Consider the following 24682-nt stretch of genomic DNA (forward strand, 5'->3'; position numbering starts at 1 on the left):
GCTCAGAAAATTACAGCTGGACTTGGACCTTAAGGACTGCCAAGAAAGAAGCCAATCTGCTACAGCCCCTGAGCCTGCAAACTGTCAAAGAACTCCATAATAGACGTTCCGCAGGAATGACAGGAGGATGCTGACCATGGATACACAGCTACGGACTGATGGTAAACTCCAACAGCTTGAAGTGAGTAAGGATGGTCCTGAGGGCAGTGGCTGCAACTTGGTGCTGCAATATTCAATGAAGCCTTAATTCCTACACTGGGCCAAAGGAATCCCAGTTTTAATATCTCATACAGTGTTTACTATATTGGGAGGCAAAAGCGGGGCATTAGTCATTGCTCTCACCCCAAAGATTCCTGAAATACAGGCCATCCTGGTAGGCAGAGGTGATGTAGAAATAATGTGATTAATATGTCAAATACAGCCATAATCTTCCTTAAGCGGAACTCCCGGAGACCAACTATTACATGACTGCCTTTGAATCAACTAAGCTGCACATTCCAGCCCGGGTCAGTCGAACCTGAAGGACGAACACCCTAGAAGATGCAGAAAGACTACTGGTTTACCAGCAACTGCAGTTTTTATGAGACAAGGAGACTGTAAGGCAGGACATGCAGTAACTGCTACTGACCAAGGTAATGAAGCAACAACCACCAGCTGTGGGGACTTCCCCTCAGAAGGCTGAAAGTAACTGCGCTTGACAAAGCTTTAATCATATGGACAGATGCTAAATATGTGCCACACGCTCATAGTACCATCTGAAAAGAGCAAGGATTGCTCACACACAAGAAAAACAGCCTGATTTAAATCTACCAATGGTTATTATATGTTGTAAAAGACATCAGAAATGTAACACTGTACAGGAAACAGAAAATAAGATGATAGATCATGGGGTGGGGCCAGAACAGGCAGTTGTAAGAGGGCTCAATTCCAGACGTAAACTTAAAATCTCTGAAATGCCAAATCAGCAACCTGTAAAATATTCTAAAAGAGAACAGGAGTCCAATTAATGGATTTAGCCAAGGAAGAGAGCAAGCTGACAGATGTGTGCATGCCCAAATGGACAGCAGGTGTTAATTGCCCATTAGTATTTTATGGGAAATTGGCTATAGGGGAAGATAAAGAATATATTGAGCAAACCAACACTACAAAGTACAGTCCAGACCCAGGAACAGGGCAGCAATGTGGGCTTCATGGAGAGGGCCTCCAGGGCAACAAGGCAAATGAGTTCAACAGAACTTCCCAAGAAAAGGGGGGTACCAACTGTATGAAAATTTCTGTAACCTTAGAAAAACAAATTGAGGATGCTGCTGCATGATGCGTTGATGGACAATCCAAAAAAGAGATATCCTGTTTATTCCAAGAGATGCATTGCAACATGGAGTAGCAGGGATAACACCGATTGGGGACCTAGTTTTTCTTGGATCATGGGATAAAGCTTACTAAGTTGCCAAATTTTAGGTGAATGAACTAAAACAGCTTTTCTTAGCCTGCATCACCTTGCTACTCTTGGTGTGTTTTTACACTTGTGTGTTATAAGAATGTCTTTTTGTTCTGTATCCAAGGTAACTGGAAGGGAATAACGAGGTTTGGAAGAGACATGAGCGGAGACAAAAGGTAGAGAGCGGAGCCTATTTTTGAGACCCATTAAGAATCTAGCAGGTAAAAGCCTGCTAGATTAAAGAAAAGGGGGGAATTGAAGAGTGAGCAAAGCCTCAAAATGGTGGTAAGGTAACACTTTGCTATAGAAAGGGAAAGGGGAACTTCACAGAAACCAGAACAAATAGGGTAACTGTACATTTAAAAGTGCAAGGGAAATAAGGGGGAATTGCCAGACACTTAGTCAAAATATAAGCCAGAGAGAGGGCAATAAGAGATAAGAAGAAACTGTCCGGAGACCATCTGACAAGAAAGAATTTAGATTCCCCCCCCGGCAAGATGATGCCGACATGGGAGAACAGATAACAGCAGTTAACACCAAAGCAGAAAACCGAAGAAGAATTTCACGCCCCGCAAAAACATCAAGCAAAGAGTCCGCGGAATGGGGTCAGGGGGAATGAGGGAATGGGGTCGCGGGAACGGGGCCATCAGGTAATGTAAATGAATTAATGTAAATCAAACTGGAGGAGGAGACTATTTGATTTATGTATTAAAGCTTAAACCTATATCCTGTAACACACGTTTCTCGTTTAGCGGGGTGCACAGTTTGGAGAGCTATCCCTACCTTGCATCCCGGCGCTGCGCAACGCTGGAATAAACATACCTGCTTTATAACCCATCTCTGGATTATAGAGTTTGATTCCGCAAGTCATTGTTACTTAAAAAAAAAAAAAAAAAAAGATATTTATCTCTGTGGAAAATCTTTTAAAATAATTGCTGAGAATGCTGGAATACAGGCTTCCAAAGGCTGCACTTAGATATGCAATTTCCTTACCATTTTGGGTAAGTTTTGTCTCCATTCCACAACCTGCCGTGCAGCATGGCTGTAGCAATGTTCCTTGTAAGAGTAATGCAGAGAGAACACTGTGCATATCATGACCATCATGTCTTACCTGGTTTCTTCTGTGTGCTTTCTGGTACCTGAGCAGTTTCTTCAGCAATAAGCAGTAAGAAGCCATGGCAGAAGAGGGTATGTTATTTATTAAAATTTTGGTAACTTCTGAAAGGCTGAATTCCATCATTTCTGTCATATAGTTTAATACAGTGGGATTCAATTCACTGAGGCAAAGTCTGAAACAGGAAAAAGCACTTAAACCCAAGCAGTACATCCAGGTACAGTATCAGGATTTACTGCAAGCAGGCAATGTACTTCTCATGCTGTACTTAGAAGTGGCTGAACAGGTTGGATAGGCACAGTGCGATACACCGTTGTGCAGAAATACAATGCCTGGCTCTGCTAACCTCACTGCCAGGCTGAGGTTCTGTGACTGTAGTATTAAACACACTACTGTTGATATAACTGATTACTCTGGAAGTTCACCCACCAGGATCAAGCTTGAAAAATTAGAAGGTGGAAAACGGCATTTTCTCATTCCAGTGTGTGTATTTGGGTTCTCAGTACAGTAGTCTCAAACGGACTAACAGAGGGAGACAGCAGGGACATAAGAGAGCAGGAAGAAAGTCAAAAGCAGGAAAACCTTAAAGGACAAAAAGATAAAACCATAAGGAAAGTGCGGGATGATTTTTGTTTTTAGAGATGTGGAGTAGCAAAATAACGTAAATAATAACTATTTATGTTATAATGAGAAATATTTTACTCACAGGATGCTGTGAGTAGTAAAGTCTACAAGAGGCATTTTAGAAATACAGCAGCTGTGGGTTCTAAGACAATGAAGATTTATTTTTAAACCTGCCCACAGAACAACAGAATCATAAACAGTGGAAGGTACCTCCGGTGGCCCAACTTTGATGTTAATGGGAACAGCTGTATTTTTGTGGAAGGAGGGTCAGAGATAGGAGCAGTGGGCAGTTCTCAGAGAGACAAGCAAACTGCAGGTAAGTTTCCAATAGCCGTGGCTGTGGTTGGTGGTAGAAGACGCAGACTGTAGTAGGAAAGCCTGTTGTGCTTCCTGTAGACACCAGTGAGCAGTTCAAGCTTTTATAATAGTCTTAAACAATACACTGGCTTGCTAAGCAAAAGTGAAGACTAATTATGTCCAGTAATAAAGATGGATGAATATCAAAATCTTTAGAATGACAGAAACTTCAGTATAAAATAAAAAATGTCATTCCCTCAGGTAGAAATCTGAGACCTGGTTAGGCAGGGAAGGATTAAAAGCAAACTCCAGAAATTAGTGGCACCAGTGAGGCACGTCAGGGGCAAAATTATTTATACCATGGATATAAGCAGTTTCATATGAATGTTTTCTCTCACATAAAATTTATCTACAGTTAGAAAAGTTGACGTATTTTCTGAAATAAAATAATTTCAGAAATGGCATTTTGGAGCAGCCTGCAACCGGTAACAAAAATTTCTAAACAGAAACCTAAAAAAAAGCAATTCTGCCCTCCCCAAACCCCAAATCCTGAAAACCCAGGCTAAGAGGGAGACGTGAGATTTATTACCTGTTCTCACTTGTAGTAGTGTTCAGGATTTTCTTGGTGAAACCTTCGTTCAACCATTTGTGTTTCATTGCTTCTTTGACTCCAGGCCTCTTAGCAGGGTCGGGCTCAAGTAAGGACTGCATAAAGTGTACAGCTCCTGCACAGGATTTGGATGAAATGTTATAATTTCTAGTAAGCTCTGATTATTCAGGTATGTCAATATTTTCCTTCTTCAGAACTGTTGCATGCTGCTTCTCTATATTATAAGAAGCTAAACTAAAACCTACTCTCCTGGACTACTTGCTCCATAAGACAGCTCCAGTTCTCCTGATTCTGTTGCAGTCCCATGTGGTGCCCCTGTGTCCCCAAGGGCATCTGAGCAAATTGGACAGTGTGGGCCCTGCCAGGAAGCAAGAAATGGACCTTTGGATGCTGCTATGGATGTGGCATAGGATCTTGCTTCCTAATTTGCTTGATTTATCCCAGTGAATTTGGTGTATGGAATCAACAAGTAACTACAGCACTGTGCCCACTCAGCATTTGTCTAAGGCTCTGAAAAGGGGCACATGATGCTATTTTATCTAACAAACTAATTACACTGATAAAACTGTGTATGGAAGGAGGGAGATGCACCCCTGTGCCCAGATAACATATTGTGCTTTGACATGCTAGTGTTGGGTGAGAGCAAGCTTAAATATTCCCGTATGTTGGCCACCTAGTTTTTTTGTTTTTTATTTTTTTCTAGAAAACTCTACCAAAGTCTTCCATTTTCCTTGGGGATTCTTTAAAATGAGCAAAATGGCAAGAGAGCATTAAACTGGGGACATAATGCTCCTTTTACTTTGTAATTTTCTTCAGAAGAGCTTAGATCTGAAGTATGCAATGCTGTGCTACTGCTGTCTCACTAAATTCCCAGTGGACAAGGGAACAATGGAGTTATCCACAATCTTCCACTGACTGTGTGGGCTTTGTAGAAAAACAGAGATAATGTATTTCTTAGTAGCAGCTGTAACAATAGTATAAATAAGAAAAATCAGACATATTGTAATTGCATCAATGGAGAGCTTGTAGAAAAATGTATCTTCTATCTGGTAGTCAATCTCCAAAGAAAGATAAATGAGAGTTTAATGTGCAAATATTCTGGACAGCTAGAATAGATACCCTCATACCATTTACTGGGGAAGAAAAAGATATTATATTATCACTTTATCTTAATATTATGACTGCAGACTAGATCCAGCTAGCTCATCCTGGAACTGTCTGCTGCTTCCCAGTGCTTGGCTGCAGGCAGCCTCTGCAGCTCATCTTGGTTTCCCTGCTCACTCTTGCCTAATGTTGGAGCAAAGAAACTCAAGGTGACAGGGTGGGGGGAGCTGGTCTGTACTTGGGCTGCTAGACTGCTAGGCAAGACCTGGATCATTCTCTGCCTTCTGGCTTCATCACTGAACCTGCAGGATTTAAAGGGGCTGTGAGAAGCTGCCAAATTCTGTGATGGTCTACAGAGACAATGCCAGTCCAGGTGTAGAGAAAATAAGAACTAAAGCCAGAGGTGTGTAGGAAATCTGAGCTTCGGGGAAGTAAATTTTCAAACACAGATCCAGAATGTGCATACACCAGAATTGCTTCTATGCCTTAGAACCGTAGACTTTAATCCAGGCTACAAACTACCTTTGCCAGTAGAAGACTCCATAGGTTGTAGCTTGTTAAACATTGTCAGTAAAATTAGGTGGAAAAGGTTGTATTTTGGTGTTTGTTTTTTTTTCTCATGAAAACTATCAGGATTTATCATGAGAAAACTAAGAGTGCCTGACTATAACCTGCATAAGACACACTGAACACAAAGGTGTTCTCATTTACTGTGCAACTGCTCTTCTTGTGTAAAAGTGATGTACATTTTATTCCACCTGTATATGAGAACCAAGCACATTGGTCTTTTGAAAAGAGACAACAGCAAGATCTTCCTACTGGGCTGTCAGACACAGATCTTGTCTAAGACACATAAGCTACTTCTAAGAGAAAACAAGCAGACTAGAAAAGTTTCATACTGTCTGCCAGAGAGAAGCTTATAGTATTGATAAACTGACTTTATCTCATGAATTAGACCTTAAACACATGTATATATATATATGCATATTAGTATTCTTTATAATAAAATGAGTGCATTACCAGGGGAGATGTCTGATGGAATTGGGCTGATTTCTCCAATTACCATCTTTTGATGCAGTTGCTTGATATTAAAAGGCTCCACTGTGAAGGGTAGTGTGCCAGTTAGCATAGCAAATGTGCTAACACCTCTGTAAAAGAAAAGAACCACAAACATTACAGCTCTAGATAATGATAATAAATATCCTTATAACAAGAAAAATGATAATGCTGTGAGTTGGGTTTCGGAGATTTGCCTTCAGTGTCAAGAACAAGTTTACAAATTATCATCTCCAAACAAAAATTTGCACTGAGAAGACATCTTACACTTTTTCTGTTGAGTAAATGCTGTTTTGTCGATAAAAGAATACTGTGGGAACTGTGCATAAAAGAGTCTGTACAGTGAGTGACTGGAAAGTTCTCACTGTTGAAAGTGGAAACGCAATGTTTATTTTTAAAATAAACTCATTGAAGTGTTAGTGCAATGTACCCGGTCCATCAGAATAAAGTATTTCTGTTTTGAGACTGAGTGACAATACAGAACTGCAACTGATCTGGTAGATCCTGTTCCAAATAGTAATTCAATTCTTCTTGCTTTGCTCAGATTGCTAAATTAGGTGTGACTTATGCCTAGAAGGCATTCGTTTGGTTAACAACTTGCTGTTGGCTAGAGACCTAAAGCTTTAACTCTTGCAAAATATTTTGCTATTATGATGGTTGAGCTTTAGGAAGGTTGAGGACACTTGGGTTGTCTGTTCTGGTGGAGGCTGAGAGGTGACATTGCTCTCTGCAAATTCCCAAGGAATGGAGAGGGATGTGCTGGGCTCTGCTCCCTGTAATTGATGACATAACACATGAAAGTGGCACAATGCTGCACCAAGGGATGCTCAGACTGGACATTAGGGGTGATTTCTTTGTGTGAAGGCAGTAAAACTCTGGAACAGACTTCCAGCCTAGGGAAGTTGTTGATGTTCCATGGCTATCAGTTTTCGAGAGGCATTTAGATAATACCTTCAATAAAATATCTCAACTTTTGGTTGGCCGTGGAGTGGTCAGGCAGTTTGATTTAATGATCTTTGATGGTCCCTTCCAACTGGAATGACATATTCTACCCCTCCCTATCCTATCCTATCCTATCCTATCCTATCCTATCCTATCCTATCCTATCCTATCCTATCCTATCCTATCCTATCCTAAATTGTTGAGTTGGATTGCATTAAAACTAGCAACCCGTGGATTAATTCTTTTAATTGCAAGAACTAGACCAGGATTTGCATTACCTTAAGCAGCTAAAAACTAGGCATTAGTAGTTATCAACAGAAAGAAACAATCCTCTCCAAAAGGGTCATCACAACGTCATACAACTATTTGGTCCACAGTTAAGTGTTTCAGGAAGAACTATTTGAACTATCTCTCTGCACTGACAATAGCAGCACACCACCTGCTTGCCTTGTTGTTAGATCACCAGAGCTAAGTGAGATCAATCTCTTCTCACTTTATTCAAGCAGTGTGATAAATCTAGTTCTTGTAGATTGGAGTAGCAAGAATTATAGTTCTATAATACATAACACTGTGTGGGTTAAATGCAGATGGATTTAAAGTACTTTATTTTCTCTGGTGAATAGGAGTAGCGTGCAGTGCAAAGTGGATCTCTAATATCATTACGACATTAAATACATTTCTGTTTTCAACACTGCAAACACTACCACACAGTTTAACTTTCTGGTGATGGTGTACACAATTGGTGCATTAAACTGGCAATAGTTCTTTTCATCATCCCATTGGGTGGAGAAATCCCCAAGGAGAGGGAATCTGGTGAATGGATAGAGCTGCTGTCCTAAAATCTCCTTCAAAATCTTGTCTACAAAATGTAGCTAGTTAACAGTAATGCACAAAGTAGGTAATTGTGGCTGGTATTGTAGTGGGACTCAACCATTAATTAGCTATAACAGACTACTTCTTCTCTGCCCTACCAAACTGTCTGGATTAGTTTGGATGCAGCAGCTGCTGCCTTAATTCAGCTGGTGCACAACAGCTAACCATATTCCAGTGTTCCAAAAAATCTTTAAAATCTTATGAAGAAAAAAATCATCAGTAGGAAAAATGGGCTGTTCCATGTTGCCACCTAGGTGCCTCAACTGCATTGCACTTGTATCTGGTTAAGCTTTCTGAATGTGTTTCTAAAGGAATCCAGCTGCCTCCTTCAATTGTAACTACTGCTTGTCAGTCTTACTATGTAAAGTCAGACACTGGAATCCTTCAGTTCCAGAGTCCAGTCGATCTTTAACCCTTTATTTATTTTGTGACAAAGGACTAAATTATCTTTCTAATCAAAGTTAATCCATCAGAAATCCCTTTCGCATAATGAGAATGGAAACAATTCAGGTTAAACTGTAAATATGCTTTATGTTTAAGGCTCAGAATATGTCTGTTAAATACCATGGGCCTTGTATGAATTTTATATAGCCCTTGATATGTTATGTGATCTTTATTAACTGAGTAACCTCAGTAGGTGGTTCTAAGGTTACTGCTTTGCTTTCATTCAGCCATCTGAAATTTGAAATAGGTATAATCCTATTTAAGTGCTGACAGCATCCTTTAGACTTGATTCATCTGGGTAATGTCTAAATAAATTCAGAATAGTGCTCTTGAAATCCAGAAATACTTAATACTGGTTCAGTAGAATCTGTCCTTTATCCTTCACTTTATCCTTCACTTTGTGTACCATTAAAATCCCATCAATTTAGAGGAAGCTGAGATGTAAGAATCAAGGCTAGGTCAAAACCGTAATATACTGTGTGTCTGTCAGAAACAGTTCTTGAGAAAAACAATGTACATTATTTACTTATGTGCACGTGTGCATGTGTGTCTGTGTATGTATACACAGAACTGTAAAGCTGATTGAGAGAGGCAGTCTCTTAACATAGATGCTCTGAATAACCTCTCTCTTTTGTACATACAGTTACACAAAGCTTTTACTTTAGATATTTGAGTTAGATGCCTAAATGTAGCTACTAGCATTATTGTAGTTCAAGCTTAAACCCTCTGTCCTCTCTAGATACACTGTTTGGAATGGACTGCCAAGAACTCCTGAAAGATAGATTCCGTGTATCCATGTATGGGCAAGGAGGTGGGCATACCAATTCTGTACAATCAGACCTCACTTTCGTTCTGAGAGATGTCCAAAATGAGGTGGACTGGATTTGGATCAAATGCAATATTGTGTGCTGAGCAGCAGTAGAACATTAAGATCCATTGGATCATTGCAGATATGGAGTAGGATGGGATGAGGCACTTCAAAGTTAAATAGTGAAATTACTTTTACATACCTTGTGAGCTGTTTGAAATACACTGGCTTTTATCATGGGCTTGGTAGCACTTTGAACTTTACCCTACCATTTGTTAGTTGAGCCACTGAAGTTTTGATGGTTTTTGTTTTGTTTTGTTTTTTTTTCCTGGCAAAATAAATGTTAGACACAAAATGCCCATTCTTCAGCATAGGACTTCCAAAGAGCTGAACTTGTGTGGTGGACTGACAGGAGGGTGAGAGATTAGTCTGTGGGGCTGTTATGTGCGAGTTCTTTGTCACTTCAGAATACGTTCTTAAAGCCTGATGCCCTACCTTCTGCCAGCTTCCCTTGATATAGGGTTACTCTGGAGCAGAATGCGTATTGCTCAGTCATTTTTTTTCTGTGGTGTTCTACAATGAATGCACATTTCAAAACTCATTTTTCATTCCCTTCTTTTTTCCTAGCAACCCTTTCTCTTATGTCTCTCTGATACCCTAAGGCAGAGTGCCTCCCACCCATTTATATCAGGGTCATATCCAAACCATTCAGTGCTGAGAGTGTTTTAATAAGAATATTTTTAGATCTACTTACATGGACCAGACATCCACCTTTGGGCCATACTTTCTATGAGCAAGGAGTTCGGGGGCAGCGTAAGCCGGGCTCCCACACTGGGTATGTAACAGCTCTTGAGAGAGACCCTCAAACTTTGCAGTATTGCTCAGTCCGAAATCTGATGGTCATTAAAAAAAAGAAAAAAAAAAAAAAAAAAGTAATTTATTCTCAAAATTCTTTACCAGTTGGCCAAAGACAGGAGAAAGATACAGTACCAATACATATTATGAGGGCAGCTAACTGTGCTTTATCTCCTTGCACAGCATTTGTAGTATTGCAGATGCCTTTAGGGCAGAGTTGCACATAACAGAGTAGTCTTCTGTATCTGAAAAATGAGGACTACAGGAAGTTTGATTTCCTGGGGGACCATTACTTGAAGCAGCAAAATATATGCAGAGCTGTGCAGACAAATAATTTAGATGTGTTGAAGCAGTTGATGGAGCCATTGTTGAGTCCATGCTACTTCACTGGTGGGCCTAATTTGGTGGTTGATAGCATGGATACCCTGGCACACCCAAAGTAGTGGGTTGAGGGACTGGGTGCAAATGGAGGTTCTCCTGCTGTGTGATGGCCTCAGGAGATAGCCTGGGGTTTTCATCAAGAGAATGAGGCCTGGTGGTCACTGTTGGTGGCCTAAACAAATCCCTGGGATTTGCCCAGAGGAGGAGGAGGAGAAAAAGAAGGAGAGTTCCTACAATCATTTACAAAGAGGAGAAAAACTGAGTAACTGTCTCCTCAGGCGTCATCTTCTCTTGGCTATATTTGCTGACAAAAACCGCTCAGCTAGCATTAGCATCTGGTGACATCTCAACTTGCTTGGGTACAAACAAATGTGCCATGGATGACTGGAAAAGTAACAGCAAAGCTACCCAACTGTGAGGCTGTACTCTGGCCTTGGTTGGGTTTGGTTTACCTATTCTGGCTTGCCTCAGTTGGCTGCATACTCATACAGGAGCTCAGCCCTGAGTGAGCACGGCTGAATGAGTTACAGCATCTAGCTCAGCAGGCTGTGCTTTGAGCCTGTTGTAAATGTGGGGTAAAATGTGCTGGCTTAAGCCTTTTTCTCTGTATGTGTGCATGTGTGCAAGGGAAAGGGGGACAAGGTATGATTGTACAGGATTGGCTGGCAGTCAACCTGGGATGAAGAACTGGTTCCTTTTTTTTTTCTCAGAGGTGTTAAGCTTTTAAAAGTTTGGGAAACACTGGGTTAAACATGTGGCGTCTCTAAAAGTGAGCTTCCCTTGCAGGGATTTTTCCATGTGGTTTCTGTAGCATAAAATTAATGTTTCTCTGAGCTGTGTTAACTGCTTGGTGAAAATTCCCCCATTTTTATAAATGTTTGCCTCAGAACCCTAGCAAAGTTTCTTTTGGTGACCGAATGATGAGGTTTTTGTTCAAGTAATGACTCGACAGAAGCTAGAGCACCCATACCTGCATTTGGATCCCATAAGATTTATTTCTTTTTCTATGAATCATGCCTACTAGGAACAGATTTCCACACATAAAAGCTGTATTTTTTTCTTGTTTCTCCAGCAATACAGTAAGGAACACACCAAACAAAATTGTTTGCCTTGTTTTCATGAATGTTTTAATTAAACCTCATATAAACAAGCTGTGAACTTAAACTTCACAACTTTCTTTATACTGAAAGCTACAGTATATTCACTGAATAATCACAAATTCAGTCATATCAACATGCTGTTTAAATAGTAATTGAAAATAGTCACTGAAAGCTACCTGAAGAAAAAGCTGAAAACACACTTAACATGTACATACCAACAATTTTTATATTGTTGTTCTCATCAAGAAGAAAATTTTCAATTTTCAGGTCCCTGAAATGAAGACAGACGGCAAACTTTAAGATTTCTGGTGACCCAACTAACCATTTGTAGATCTGTTTTAGCAAAACTTAGTAGAAATATCAATAGCACTGCACAGCAATGCCTTACAATTGTAGCAAGATCCTGAAATTTTCATGCTGTGGAAAATTTCTGTATTTAATGGAGGATTTTATGAGTATTTTAAAATAGATTCTTCAATTTAGAAATCATCCATTCTATGGGTGCATTATTTTGGAAAAGAAATAGTATTTATTTCTTTGTTTGAGTGAAAAGGGACGTTGCCGCATGCTTGGACCTACAATGTTTTTGTCATTGCTTGAAGCAGTGAGTGCTGTTGAATATTTCAACTTTCCTGTGGAGTACATTGTGTTTGTGGGATTTGGATTATGAGGGGGAGCTGAGAAGAGAGAGCCATGCCTTGCCCTCAGTGATATGCCTGAGCTATGTTGGGGCACATACCTAAAGGTGTAGCCACTTCCAGACTAATGTCTGTACAACCAGGACCAGCCAGGAACAGCTGTGACACTGGAGGATGTAACTCAGAGCTGCAGGACTAATACTCCTGTCTGGCTCATTGACTTACTTGCTTATTGTGGGAACATTTATATCCTTACAAATTAAAACCAAAAGACAGAATATTGCTCCACAGTGGGGAGTGCCCAAGTGGCAGCTGAAATGTTTTGCAGCACAGGGGAATCCTCTGCTGGTGTAGTCTGGCTGTTGGCAGCCAGTCTAGCTGCCTACAATGCTTTTCTGGACCCCACTGTGGCCCCTTGTGAAACTGGGACTGGTGTGGCTGGCAGTGATGAAGAGTTTTCCCTTGGTTCTATAGGGACACAGGGAGGAGACCGTAAATTTGAGAAGCAGCTGTGAGTATGTGGAAGTGCTTTCGCAAGCCCAAAGACCTGCAAGTGTAGATGAGAACAAGCCAGGAGGAAGGATGGGAGGAAGAATAGAGGCACAGAACATGGGCTGGGAGGACCAGCACCCTGCAGCCAGCACTGCTCTTCTGCAGGGATGAGGTCTGGCAGTATAATGGTGCTCCCAATGCCTGTTTTTCTGGGAGCATCTGTTCTCAGTGGCTCTGGATGAGACAGTGTTGCACTCAAAAAACTGCCGCCCCAGGCTGAGAATGGAATGGGAATGGTTTTAATGATAACTTTTTAATAAGTTTTCATTTGTATTGAGCGTGTTCTGGGGTGGCAAATCAGTCAGTACCCAGAAGCTCAGAGGTAGATGAAAGATAACTTTGTACCACTGTGGCTCAACTCTGTGCACTAAACTGTGCGGTTTAAAACCAGTTGGGCTTCAGGCCACTGCAAATGTGACATGTCTATCATTTTTAACACCCCATGCAGCACTCTGATGACTTTTACTACTCTCCAATTAAACAATATTACTTTGGATCCCCATGTTTGCTGGTCTGATCCCCACAATAGAGATAAATGCTCAGTTTATAGAACATTTGTTCTCTTGCCTGATAAACTGATACTGATAGCTATTAATATTTACAAAGTGTCTGAAGTTATCCTGTATCAAAAATGCATTTTGTTCTTTCTAATCCTAAGGAAACTTTCCCAGAAATGGTGTAACTTCAAGTAACTGCATGCAAGTTTTCTTATTCCCATGTGGACTTTGGAAAGAGGGCAGCTTGTGATGTTTGTCCAGGTCTTTGGACATTTTTAATTTAGGAAAGGGGGAATATCCAGGAAAAATTAGAAATTGTACACACAGGCAGATTACTGATGCTTAGCAAGCACCAGCTGTAGGAGATGGTAGCTGGCTATGAATGTGCACTACCCCAACCCAGTTTCAAGGTCATGTGATTTAGCTTATATATATCTATTAGAGACTTTAAAGCAAAGATGTATTATCTCACTGCTTTGGCATGTCTAGAGCAGACACAGGGATGGTTAGCAGAGCTCAGCTGACGAGTGCAAGCTTATGATGCTGCTCTACCTGGTCTTGTGCCTAAGCCCTCTTGGACAGTGAAAAGATGTGCGATGAATGAACAGGCAAATGAGGCCATGCTCTGTCTTGTTGGTTATTTTGTTACTTAGACATAAAAATCTACTGTGCTTTTTCATGGACAAGAAAAGTAGGCTCTGCCTTAATTTCAGCCTTAAGCATTTGTTGGATCAGTGCCGTTTTTTGTGCTGAACAGAAAAAGTGAAACTCAGGGTAAAAAAATAGCTGTCAAAATAGGGCACAAGATTTCTGAAGGGCCATATTAACTTGGACTAAAAATAGCTAAGGAAATGGCCTGTTTTTTGTTTTTTGTTTTTTGTTTTTTGTTTTTTTCCCATCCTTTTTTTCAAAGGTATATTCAAGAGTTAAAAATCAGAAATGCACGTGTGGCCAAAAGTGAATTAAATTAGCCAATTCCTAAGGTCCTAATCCAGGAATGAGACCTTACAGTCACCAAGCAACTCCATTCCAGTGGAGGTCCCAGCTCTAGACACTGGCACACGGTTATCCACCTCATGGAAGTGTTACCATGATTTCTCATTTTACCAGCACCTCCTCAGCTGTGCCCTCACACCCATGGAGCAAACATTCCCTACAGCAGCTGGGAATCCCTCCCTTCCTTTGGTGGAAGTAATGCTAAGACTTGAGCTCTACTGAGTACTTAGATGAGAAAATCAGATTGACTTTGTGAGGTAACTTTTGTATTTCTGCACTCATGTTGCTGGAAACATTGATGCCTTCCTTTTAGAAGAGCATACACCCACAATTATCCTCATTGCCCTAACCTCTGCAATGAGTTGCTGTAAATCAGAGCAATTGGCGCTGAGCATGGGAGCCCTTCCAGATCCACAGGACGCGCTGAGGATGGCAGGCCATCACCTTGGCAGGGCAAATTTCTGCTCCATTCCAGTCTGCTTAGGGTTACAAGTTCGTGGCCATTGCTATGACCCTCAAAGCTAGCAGCGGATCATGGGCTGTGGTACATATCACCACAAACAAGTCTCCTTAGGAGCACTTCACACTATTTTTCTCCTGAGTGCTCTTAGAGCATGCAGTAAATGTCTTCTCTTGCAAAGCTTTCCCAGCAAAATGATAACAACAGTTCAAGAGAGAAGTAGAGGAAGAAATCAGGCTACTCCCCTGCTCACTTGGAAGAGCCGTTTCCAAGCAAAGAGAAGGGAGAGGGCTTATGAAATTCATGAGGAATGTTGTCATGGGAAGAACTTAAACATTATGTTCGTGGGCAAAGAAGAAATGCTGTAAAATAGATTATCTAGGGAGCCAGCATGTCAGAGATATCAGCCTGGACTGAATGCATGAAGCCCTTTGTGTTTGTTTTCTGGTGTTTTCTGTTTGTTTTTATGTTTAAATTCTCTAGGTAGATAATGATTCTTTTCTGTTCCTTATTAATTAAAAATAATAATAATAATTACATGCTGGACTGCAAGCATTTCATGTTCAGCGCACAAAGCATTTGCAGATGCTGAGCCATCACATTCAGAGCTTATTTGTTTCATGGTTACTGTAATGATGCAGTCAGCAGGATTACTTGTTAGGTCTTGGGGGCTTTCCCAATGAGTGCATTTATCATTTAAAATGAAGGATCTGATTGACTGTGAATTATTGCAGAAAAACAGAAAAAGATGGTGGGAAAAACTGCTTCTTTCTTTTTCTTTTGCTTAAAAGGGAAGTTCTTATTCTGCTGCTCTTGGCATGCGCTCTGGGATTCATAGTGGGGGAAAGAATAGCTCGCTTTGCTCAGGGCCCTCCAGCAGTAGAAGCTGTAATCTGTTTCAGTAATGCAAAAGCCAATGTGGCAGGTCACTCAGTGTGACCCACTGCATGATTTTCTCTATGCAGCTGGTGAGCTGTGATTCTCCAGTAGCAGCTCGCTCAATTGCTAGTCTGTCCTGGGTGGTGGGTAGTTGTTTCAATATGTTGTGGCTAACCAAGTGAGATCAGTATTTATTTACAAAGCCGCTCTGGAATATTTGAACTCGATACAAGTTTGTCATCAGCTAATACCAAGATATTTGTAACAAGGTGTTGATTTGTTGTGCTTATCAGTATTTATCCCTAGACTTTGTCGCTTTACTCCACCCCTCCACCCCCCAGCACTGCATAGCAGCTTAATGTCTACAGGTATGGAAATAAACTGCTTTATTAATATGGGGTGACAGAATATTGTCTTTTGAAACACTATTTTTTGTTAGGGAAAATTAAAGAAATTCTCTTTGTAAAGAGGAGTTCTCTTTTTTCTTGCACACTTTCTTTCTTTACTGTTCTTTGGGAAGAAAAAACATCTTACCTGTGAACAATTCCGTGACAATGCAGGTACCCAACCGCAGAAAGAATTTGCCTGGTGTATCTCCTTACTTCCCTTTCTGCCAGCCTCTGTTTGTCACAGATTCTGTCCAGGAGGTCTCCACCGAGACACAGCTCCATCACCATGTAATAGGAGTTGTCGGTCTCCAAGGTCTCGTATAGCTGGACAACATTGGGGTGCTTGATCATCTGGTGTATCCAGGGCTCCCGCTTCATGTTTTTTAGCACGTAGGAATCCTGCTTGGCTTTTCTCTTGTCAATTACTTTTATGGCTACCTAAATTATAGGGCATATGTAAATAGGCAACAAGCATAACAACACAAATTAATTTTCAAGTATTTGTGATGCGTTACTTCATCCCTTCTGGACACAACAAATTATCTGTGTCCTGCCATACAAGTGAACACATTTGGAGTGAACAGCTTTCCAGATTTGTTGTCTGAAACCCTAAGGGTCAGATACATGTCCCTAATTTCTCAGTAGAGATTACCAGGAAAGCAGATTTGAAATTGTCCGTGTGCCATGCCCAACTCTCTTTCACAGGAGGTGTATCTTTGTTGCCTATATTGTCTTATAATCATGAAAACAGGTGTACTCAGTACATATTTGCACATGTGACTGATTATATCCGAGCAATAAACTCAATTTATGAGGTTAATTTATGAGGATAAAGTTCAGAGGATAACTCGCTGAGTAGATTGTGGTTTGCAGATTAAGTGGTCTGCAGTTCTCTGACATAAGCTACTGCAAGGCTACTCACAGTGCCTGATGTGCGGTGCCCTCCCACTGGGCACTTACCTTCTCCCCTGTGGGGATGTGCAGCCCCTCCATCACCTTGGCAAAGGAGCCCTTGTTGATCATTCTGCCTACCAAGTAAGTCCCCACTTGTTTGGTGTGAGGGAAGTCCTTTCCGCTCTCCTGAGGCATCTTGCTAAAACAAGCAGGTATTTTTATAGCCTTTATGTTTTCCTCCCATTCTGGTAATATCCTGTCCACGTTGCCAGTTTCTGTCATTTTGTCCTCCAAGCCTGCTTTGGTTGCTGTGGGCATCCCTGGAGAGGTATTGCTGCTTTCTAGATGTAGCTGCTGATTCCTGGCAGCTCCAGGCACTAAGTCTGAATGTCTCATGGTACAGGTGCCACCCCCAGAGCGCAGAGCAAGTAATCCTTTCCCTCTATGACTTTGTTTTGTCACTGATCTCCACCCTGAGCTCACAGCGCTGCTCAAGCGGAACCAAGTGAGAGATGATTAACCTAACCTGATACATAGTGTCAGTGAGTGTCCCAGACCTGCTGAGCCAAGTGACACATTATCCCAGCAGCAACCTGCAGCGCGCTCTCTCTTCCACTTGAAACAGCTCTCCAAACACATACTCAGTGCAATCTGCACCAAACTGAGCCATAAGTCTCCTTGCTAGTGTGCAAGGGCCCATGGTTATTCTTAAAACACTGTGGTAGTGAGCATCAGTGCAAAGCTGAGCTATGCACATGATGCTGTACAAGCACTGATGCATCTGCTGTACAGAGCACAAAAATACACACCTGTAGAGCATTTAACTTCCAGAGTCCTGAGCTGAACACAGGTGTCACAGGTGTTTCTTTCACTTCCTGGGACTTGATTCCTCTTCTGTAAAATGTACCAAAATGAGAGCATTTTTCTCCTTAGAGAAATGACCCACAAAACCAAGAAAAGATAGTTTTGTAGTTATGTTTTTTTTTTTTTTTTAATGCAGCTGTTGTCCATCTACATCTGGCTTCATTACCTCTGTCCATTCCAAAATCGTGGAGTGAAAAGAGCTTTTCCAGAGAGCACTTTCACATACCTGCAATTTGAGCCGGGAGTTGCCATCTTTCTGCACTGACTGCAGTGAAATCTCAGGGACCCAAAGCACTTCCCATAAGTTAGCATGATGACGAATCCTTTCTCCACCCTTCATCACTTGGAGACGAACAATAAGCAATGATCTGCTCGCTTGATTTGACTCACGAGCTCAAGAGGAGAAAAATTTTCCAGGATGAGTGAAAGTGAGAAGGAATTAAAAAAAAAAAAAAAGAAAGTGTTTAAAATCTAAAATGGATTTAATGTATGATTTACAGTTTCTACATTGTGGACAAGTTCATTGCATGACCGTCTGCATGCAGCTGCTGGCAGACACAGGCACTCCTTGCCTTTTTGTGCCTATGGAAAAGATGAAGCCCCACGAAGCTGTGCAGGTTGTCTGCTCATAACACAGTTGTCATGCTTTGAGCTCAATCTGTAGCTCCGCTACAGATTTTTTTTTTTTTTTTGCTTGCAAAATTTAGTGCCTTTCTTTTTGTTCTGCACAGAAATCCAGAAGCAAAGAGATGGTTTTCCAAGTAAAGAAGAAGGAAATTCATGACTTGTGCTTGCTGTTTGTTTTGCCTCCTTCCTGTCTTCCTAGACCGCTGTTCATCCACTTTCCCACTAGAAACAAGGGAAAAAAAAACAAGCGAGGGGAACCACTTCTTGGGACAGAAACCCCATATTTCTGGCACATTTGAGAGGAAAGGAAAAAGCCTCTTTATAAGTATAACAAACCTTAAAACATGATAGCTAGCTAAGTTAACTATTGCTGTTGTTGGGGAGAGGCCCAATCTGACACCTTCGAAAATGTTGAAGTCGAAAAGCTTTCAAATACCTTCTGAAGTGATTTTTTGGCACACTGGAGGATTAATAAAGGGAGACAGGGAAGATGGAGCAAAAAAGAGCCCATTGCTGTTAAAGAGTCCACTGTTGCTGATCTCAAATCTCATGAGAATGCAATCCTGTATGAAGAGGGGAGCAATCAACCAGTGCTAGTAGTGCCTCTCTTCTGTGGTGTAGTTTATACAGGGCTTTCTACACTGCACTGAGGGAAGAGTGTGAGGAGATACAAAATTAAGCAGATCACTGAGAGAAGAGAGGTGCCAATAAAGGTTTATCTCCAGCACAGAGAAAGGTTTAGCACAGCAGGAGGAGTGACCACCTTCATGGCTTCAAAATCCAAGCAGCACTCTTCCCCAAACAAGCGCTAGGCCAAACCATCTAGTATTTTTACCATCTTGCATTCATTTTGTGGGCAGTAATTCTGCCTTCAGAAATTAAAAAACAAACCCAGATCACTCTATCACTCTATACTCATATACTCATATCCGTACTACTGATCTTGAAAATTTGAAGTCGTGTTTGTGTAGGAGTTACTTTATGCAAAGGCCAAGCTAGTTTAATAACCTAATTATGTTCAGCAGAGATCATATAACGTGATGAGGAATCTGTACCTTTGTAGCCACCATCCTGGATTTCCTGTTGCGAAGCAAAACATTATTTCTAGATATATCCAAATCTTTTCTTGTCTCAGGTTAGACATGAGGCAACATGGTTTCTGCTTTTTGCCGGTCTTTTTTGCAGGATGAGGCCTTGGTTTAATGAAAGGTTGATTTTTACTTCTTAGGTTTTCTTTTTTAAGAAGTCCTACTTTATACCCTTGTGAATATTGCCAGTTATGAACGATCTTGTGTGAGATTTTTCAGAAAGGCCAAAAAGTCAGATTCCTACAGCTGCAAAGTCCCACTGATTTTACTTGAGTTTCCTCTAAGTCTGTCCCTTTGTGACTGCAGAATGTGTACTAAAGGATGTGCCATACTTAAAGGCATGCTTTCCAAGGGCAAAAAATGCACGCCAGTGTGGTGGAGCCTGCAAGCATCATCCCTGTGTGGGAGCTGCTGGAGCTCCCTGTCGGGGAGACAAGGCTCATTAGTTGGGATGCAGCATCCAGCCCTTGAGACAAAAGTCAGCATCTCCTCCTTGATGGCCATTGTCATGGTGATGCATCAACAGACAGAGCCAATGCAAAAATCTCTTCTCTAAGTGTGTACTTCAGTGCATAAATATTTTTGGGCACTGAAAGATCTCCCCACTCCTGTGACTTTCTGTATCTTTCCCACTAACCACTGATGCTGGAGGTGCTTAACATGCTGGCTGAGTTTCGCAGCTTGGCCTGTTCTGGAGGGATTGATGTTGTGAATAGTTTGTGTTTCTACATGGCTTAAGCTACCTAGGTGTAGGACATAGGCTCAGTAACTCCTTTTAAGACTGAAAGCTTTTCAAGTTTCACACTTACGGGTGGGGATTTCCTTTTCGGAGAAAGAAATCCAAGATAGTGGCATTTAAATGTGGTGAATGGAGTGAATAAGAAGAAAAAATGTTTTGTAGAAATAATAGGAGGAATTTCAATTAAGTAGCAACTTTACAGTCTGTATTGTAATAATTCAATGTATCCTGGAACCACTTTGGCCTGTTTTATAACATACCTAAGATGTGCCCTTATTACACTGTAACACCTGCCATATTGTAAGTTATTTCTGACTTCCCATATGCTTTTTGGCAGCTGTAGAGTTTACTTTAGAAGTTACTGTATGTGCAAGGTCAGCAGCTTTTCTGGAGGATTTACATACTGCCCTGTGCTAAGGGGTTAAGAAGGCATGGACTCAAGGGTGGGACAGACTCTGCTCCCAGAATGGTGCAAATCAGGGCTTATCAGAGCAGGCAATGCAATCGCTGTCTTCTGAGAGCCTTAGTACTTCCTTAGGCAAATTTTGGCTGCTCTTTGCCATCATGAGGTCCGTGGAATTGGAAACATATGGGTTGTTTTCTCAGCATTGATCTGGTCCAGCTCTCACACAAGTAAACAGGAATATTTCTTTTGTCTTCATAAGAAGTTGGATCAGGCTGTAAAAGTGCTGAATACTTTGTTGTCCATAACATATTAAATATTAATTCACGTAAGTGTGTTTCCAAGATGTCACTCATTGAACATTTTATTCACAGAATCCATCACAAAATCCATATCTGCTCCGGGTCTGTCAGATTCTGTTCTGTACTGATTCCTTAGGCTAGCTGTAAATTAAAAGAATAAGTCTTTGTCTTTCTGCCAAGCAATAGGTACTTACAAGATTTGCAGAAGTTTTTCATGTGTATGGATATTCATTTTCAGATGGGTTTCCATTTCTAGAAAAAAAATCTCGCATCTTTTATTAATCATCTGTTAGTATTGATTCATGGTATGTTTTAGATGGAATAGTATGTCAGATGTATTTCATTTAAATGAGGGTCTTTACTCCCCGTACATACTGGCATCTTTGGTCTGTAACCACTTTACTCCTTGAGGTAAACTGTGTAGTTTCTTTAACATTGCAGTATCATGTCTGGTTATCGAGTATGTACAAGACCATCAATACTGAAAAACATATATACTGGGTCAGACTGAAAGTCTACTTAGTGTCCAGTCTTGGAGTGGCCAAAATCAGATACCTGGAGTTAAGCATGTTAGGAGAAACTTGTATGATAAGTCCTGGTAATACAGCTACCTCCAACCACTTCTCTCTCAATGGCTTCATAAGACAAAGGTGAATTCTGTGGATTCAGTAAATGTACAGTATTTACAATAATGTCTTTCAAACCATATGAATGCTCATAGTTTTTGTCCTCAAAGCCAACAGATTCTGAAATGCTGTGCTATAACTAGAAATAGTCATTTTCCACATATCTGGACAAGGTAGAGGAGTGGCAGAAGTATCTCAATTACCTAGTTTCAATTTGGCTTGACAGAAATAGTGATAGCAGAAGCAATAGCCATTTCCAAATTCAGATCACAATTCTCACCAAATGTGCCCACAGACAACACCTACAGCCAACAAAGGGGTTCTGTTGCCTAAACTTGGGTACCAAGTGCTGTATGAATTGCTTGCAAGTATTCTGCCAGCTCTCAGCTTCTGCTAGATGTGGACATGTGTATCCCTGGAGATCCATGTCAGATTTTCCATCCCCATAAGTCTACCTTGGAAACAGTGGGGTATCACAAGTGACATCTACACATAGTTAACTGAACCAAGCTCTCAGTGACAACCTAATCACGAGATGAGTCACTGCCAAGGCTTCCCCAGCTACACTAGAATCTCCAAGAACAGTAGGAACTTTGACTCTTGTCTTGCCCACAGACACCAGTGTGTAGAAACTGCCATGTGGGAGTTTTGATCTCAGACAGAATCCAATCCTCAGTGTGCAGAGCGTGTGTATGAAGATAAGACTGTACCCTTTATAATATTTTAGTTTAAAAATTACTTTTATCACTGTGGCATCATAAAATATTACTCATAATGCTATAATTCTCAGCAGCTTGATGACTTCAGAAGACAAAGCTGTATTGCTGGGGCAATTCATTAATGAGATAAGGTCAGATCTCATTATTACCTTTCTTCATTAATGCCTTTCAAAAAGGGAGAGACTTAGTGTGTTTCTCTTTATTGAGCTCAGGGGAAAACTACAATATCAAACTGCAATTCTTAATAGATTGAACTTAGAATGAACTTACTCTTTATCATTTTTCTTTGTTTTATATTTGCTTTACTGCTTTAAATATAAGAAAGTGATAGTGTTAACTGTCTGAAGCCAATTGTAAAGGGGCATTTTCTTTCTCCCTTCAAACTCTCAGTATAGACCTAACTCCGTCCTTGCTCAAGTTGATGAAAAACTACCTTTCACTGATATGGGAGCATTATTATGCTGATAAATGGTCTTGAAATCCCACTGAAGGTAGGTGGAGACCATATTATTTCCTAATGAACTTTAATGTAAGCATATGTTGAACCTTGAATTAATAATAATCACTAGAAACCAAAAGAAGTTTGGATAATTACAAAAAACGTTTCTTGAATGTTGTACTCATATTCAAAGACTTAATATACAGCTGGCAGCAAAGAACCAAATAGGAGCCTTCAGTCTCTATGGTTGTGAGATTTCTCCTTACTTTCCTTCTTTCTATTTCAGTCCCCACCTCCAATCTATGTCCACCTCCAAAAGTATGCAGTACCATGTAGAAGAGACAAGATCAGTGACATACTGACTTGTAAAGATCACAAATTTTACAAGACCAGTTGTGTTTTTTTGGCATTGAAAATACAAATCATTACTTTATAATGCAGTATCCATGTTCTTGATTGTCTATCCACCAACTGAAGTTCTGTAGGAATAGTTCTGTATCAATTTGCATCTTCTGTTTGGCAGACTATTATGCAAACATTGTAGTAAGCTGTTGCACTAATAATAATAAGATGAAGAGTTGAGACAACCCTAGAAGGTATATTTAGGAAACGCATCCTATTGCTTCCATATATGGGTGATTTTGTATTTTTGTGTATGTAGTTTCTTTGAACAATCAAAAATTTGTTGTGGTGAATCTGAGTGAAAAAATTATTTGGGAGAAAATATAGTAAACCAAAAAAGTGAATCTCTATTGTGAATTGCAGCACTGAAGAAGTATTTCCACTTTTTAACAAGTTAACCAGTGTATTTATTAATAAAGTGTTTACGTTTTTGATCAGTTATGTGCTTAGAAGTTCTAGACCTGTCAGAACAGCAAATGTTTTGCATAACTTATTCAGGCTACGTAATTTTTCAGCAGCTGCGAAGTCAAGGATATACACAGGATATCTACACAATGTGAAAGTAGTAAATCTATGATCAAATGGTAAATGGAGACCCAGTTAGAAGACTTTGAACTGAGGAAAGAAGTTTCTTGCAGGATAGTGCTGATGGCATCCCACTGTCTTATACCACATATTTCTACAGGAACAGTTGCTGGAATTATGGAGGGTGAAATAGGAGTCACAGAGCAAAGAGAACTTCAGCACGAAGAAACCCTGCATAACAGATCATGGGCTAAGAGCACTGTGTGCCTCCCAGATAAAACCCTAAACCCTGGTCCTACTGTTCCAAGAACTGAACTGAGCATTGAGAAGAACACAAATTAGTCAGGCTTAATGCATAAGGAGGGACATACCCAAGACTGTGAAAATTCATCAAAGATTTTGACTATCATGTGAGATTTCACCAAACCAACTGCAGTTAGCACTAAAGATACCAACTTGAACAGCCACTATTTACAATTGTCTGTGAGGCTGGAACAGGCTGGGGTTTCATCAGTGAAGGAAAGTTTTGTTAGGCATATATAAAACCATTGTTTTATGGGAACAAAATAATTCTGATGAAAATTGTTTCTCAGCTCCAGGGGGAATTTGATCCAATTTGTATGGATCAAATGTATGATAAATATTTCAGGACCAAGCAAATAATAATTTATTAATGCTAAAGCTTTTGTATGGACTGTGGGAGACACATGCCTCTGAACCCCTGCTCTTAAGTCTTCTGGCACAGAGAAATGCTCTAACAGGAATTATAAGGGACTGCCTCAGTTCTGTGAGTGAAGGAAGGTTTATTAAGCCAGAAGAGGCAAGACTGGATTACTGGCTCATGGGCTAGAGCATTGTCTTAGTTACAAAAGGAGCTGGAAACAGAAAGATTTGCACCTCAGTTTCTCTTGTCCTAGAACAGCTGGTGGTTACTGTGGTGGTCTCTTTGCACTCTGTTCTCTTTGTGGATAGAATTGCAGTGATTTGGTGGCATTCT

The 24682-nt window shown here is 40.6% G+C and overlaps 1 protein-coding gene across 1 annotated transcript; it reads right to left on the minus strand.

The window, feature by feature from the left end:
• Positions 1 to 2355: 2355 nt before the first annotated feature.
• On the minus strand, positions 2356 to 17384 carry LOC107311947 (hormonally up-regulated neu tumor-associated kinase homolog A-like). The gene is made up of 7 exons (XM_015858881.2): positions 17018 to 17384; positions 16203 to 16495; positions 11862 to 11917; positions 10065 to 10203; positions 6208 to 6335; positions 4063 to 4198; positions 2356 to 3566 (listed from the first exon to the last, which is right to left on the minus strand). The coding sequence occupies exons 1-7, from the start codon at positions 17345 to 17347 to the stop codon at positions 3470 to 3472; spliced, it is 1179 nt and encodes a 392-aa protein (XP_015714367.1). The 5' UTR covers positions 17348 to 17384; the 3' UTR covers positions 2356 to 3469.
• Positions 17385 to 24682: the final 7298 nt, after the last annotated feature.

This window comes from Coturnix japonica, chromosome 3 (genome assembly GCF_001577835.2).
Source record: "Coturnix japonica isolate 7356 chromosome 3, Coturnix japonica 2.1, whole genome shotgun sequence".
Lineage (NCBI taxonomy): Eukaryota > Metazoa > Chordata > Aves > Galliformes > Phasianidae > Coturnix > Coturnix japonica.

What these genes read in the sequence shown, in the direction of transcription:
- LOC107311947 (XM_015858881.2), bottom strand. Translation starts at nt 17,347, where the DNA reads ATGAGACATTCAGACTTAGTGCCTGGAGCTGCCAGGAATCAGCAGCTA. An exon ending in CAACAATATAAAAATTGTTG is followed by an intron (nt 10,204 to 11,861) that starts GTATGTACATGT and finishes AATGACCATCAG; the next exon opens with ATTTCGGACTGAGCAATACT. An exon ending in ACTACTACAAGTGAGAACAG is followed by an intron (nt 3,567 to 4,062) that starts GTAATAAATCTC and finishes TGGTGTCTACAG; the next exon opens with GAAGCACAACAGGCTTTCCT.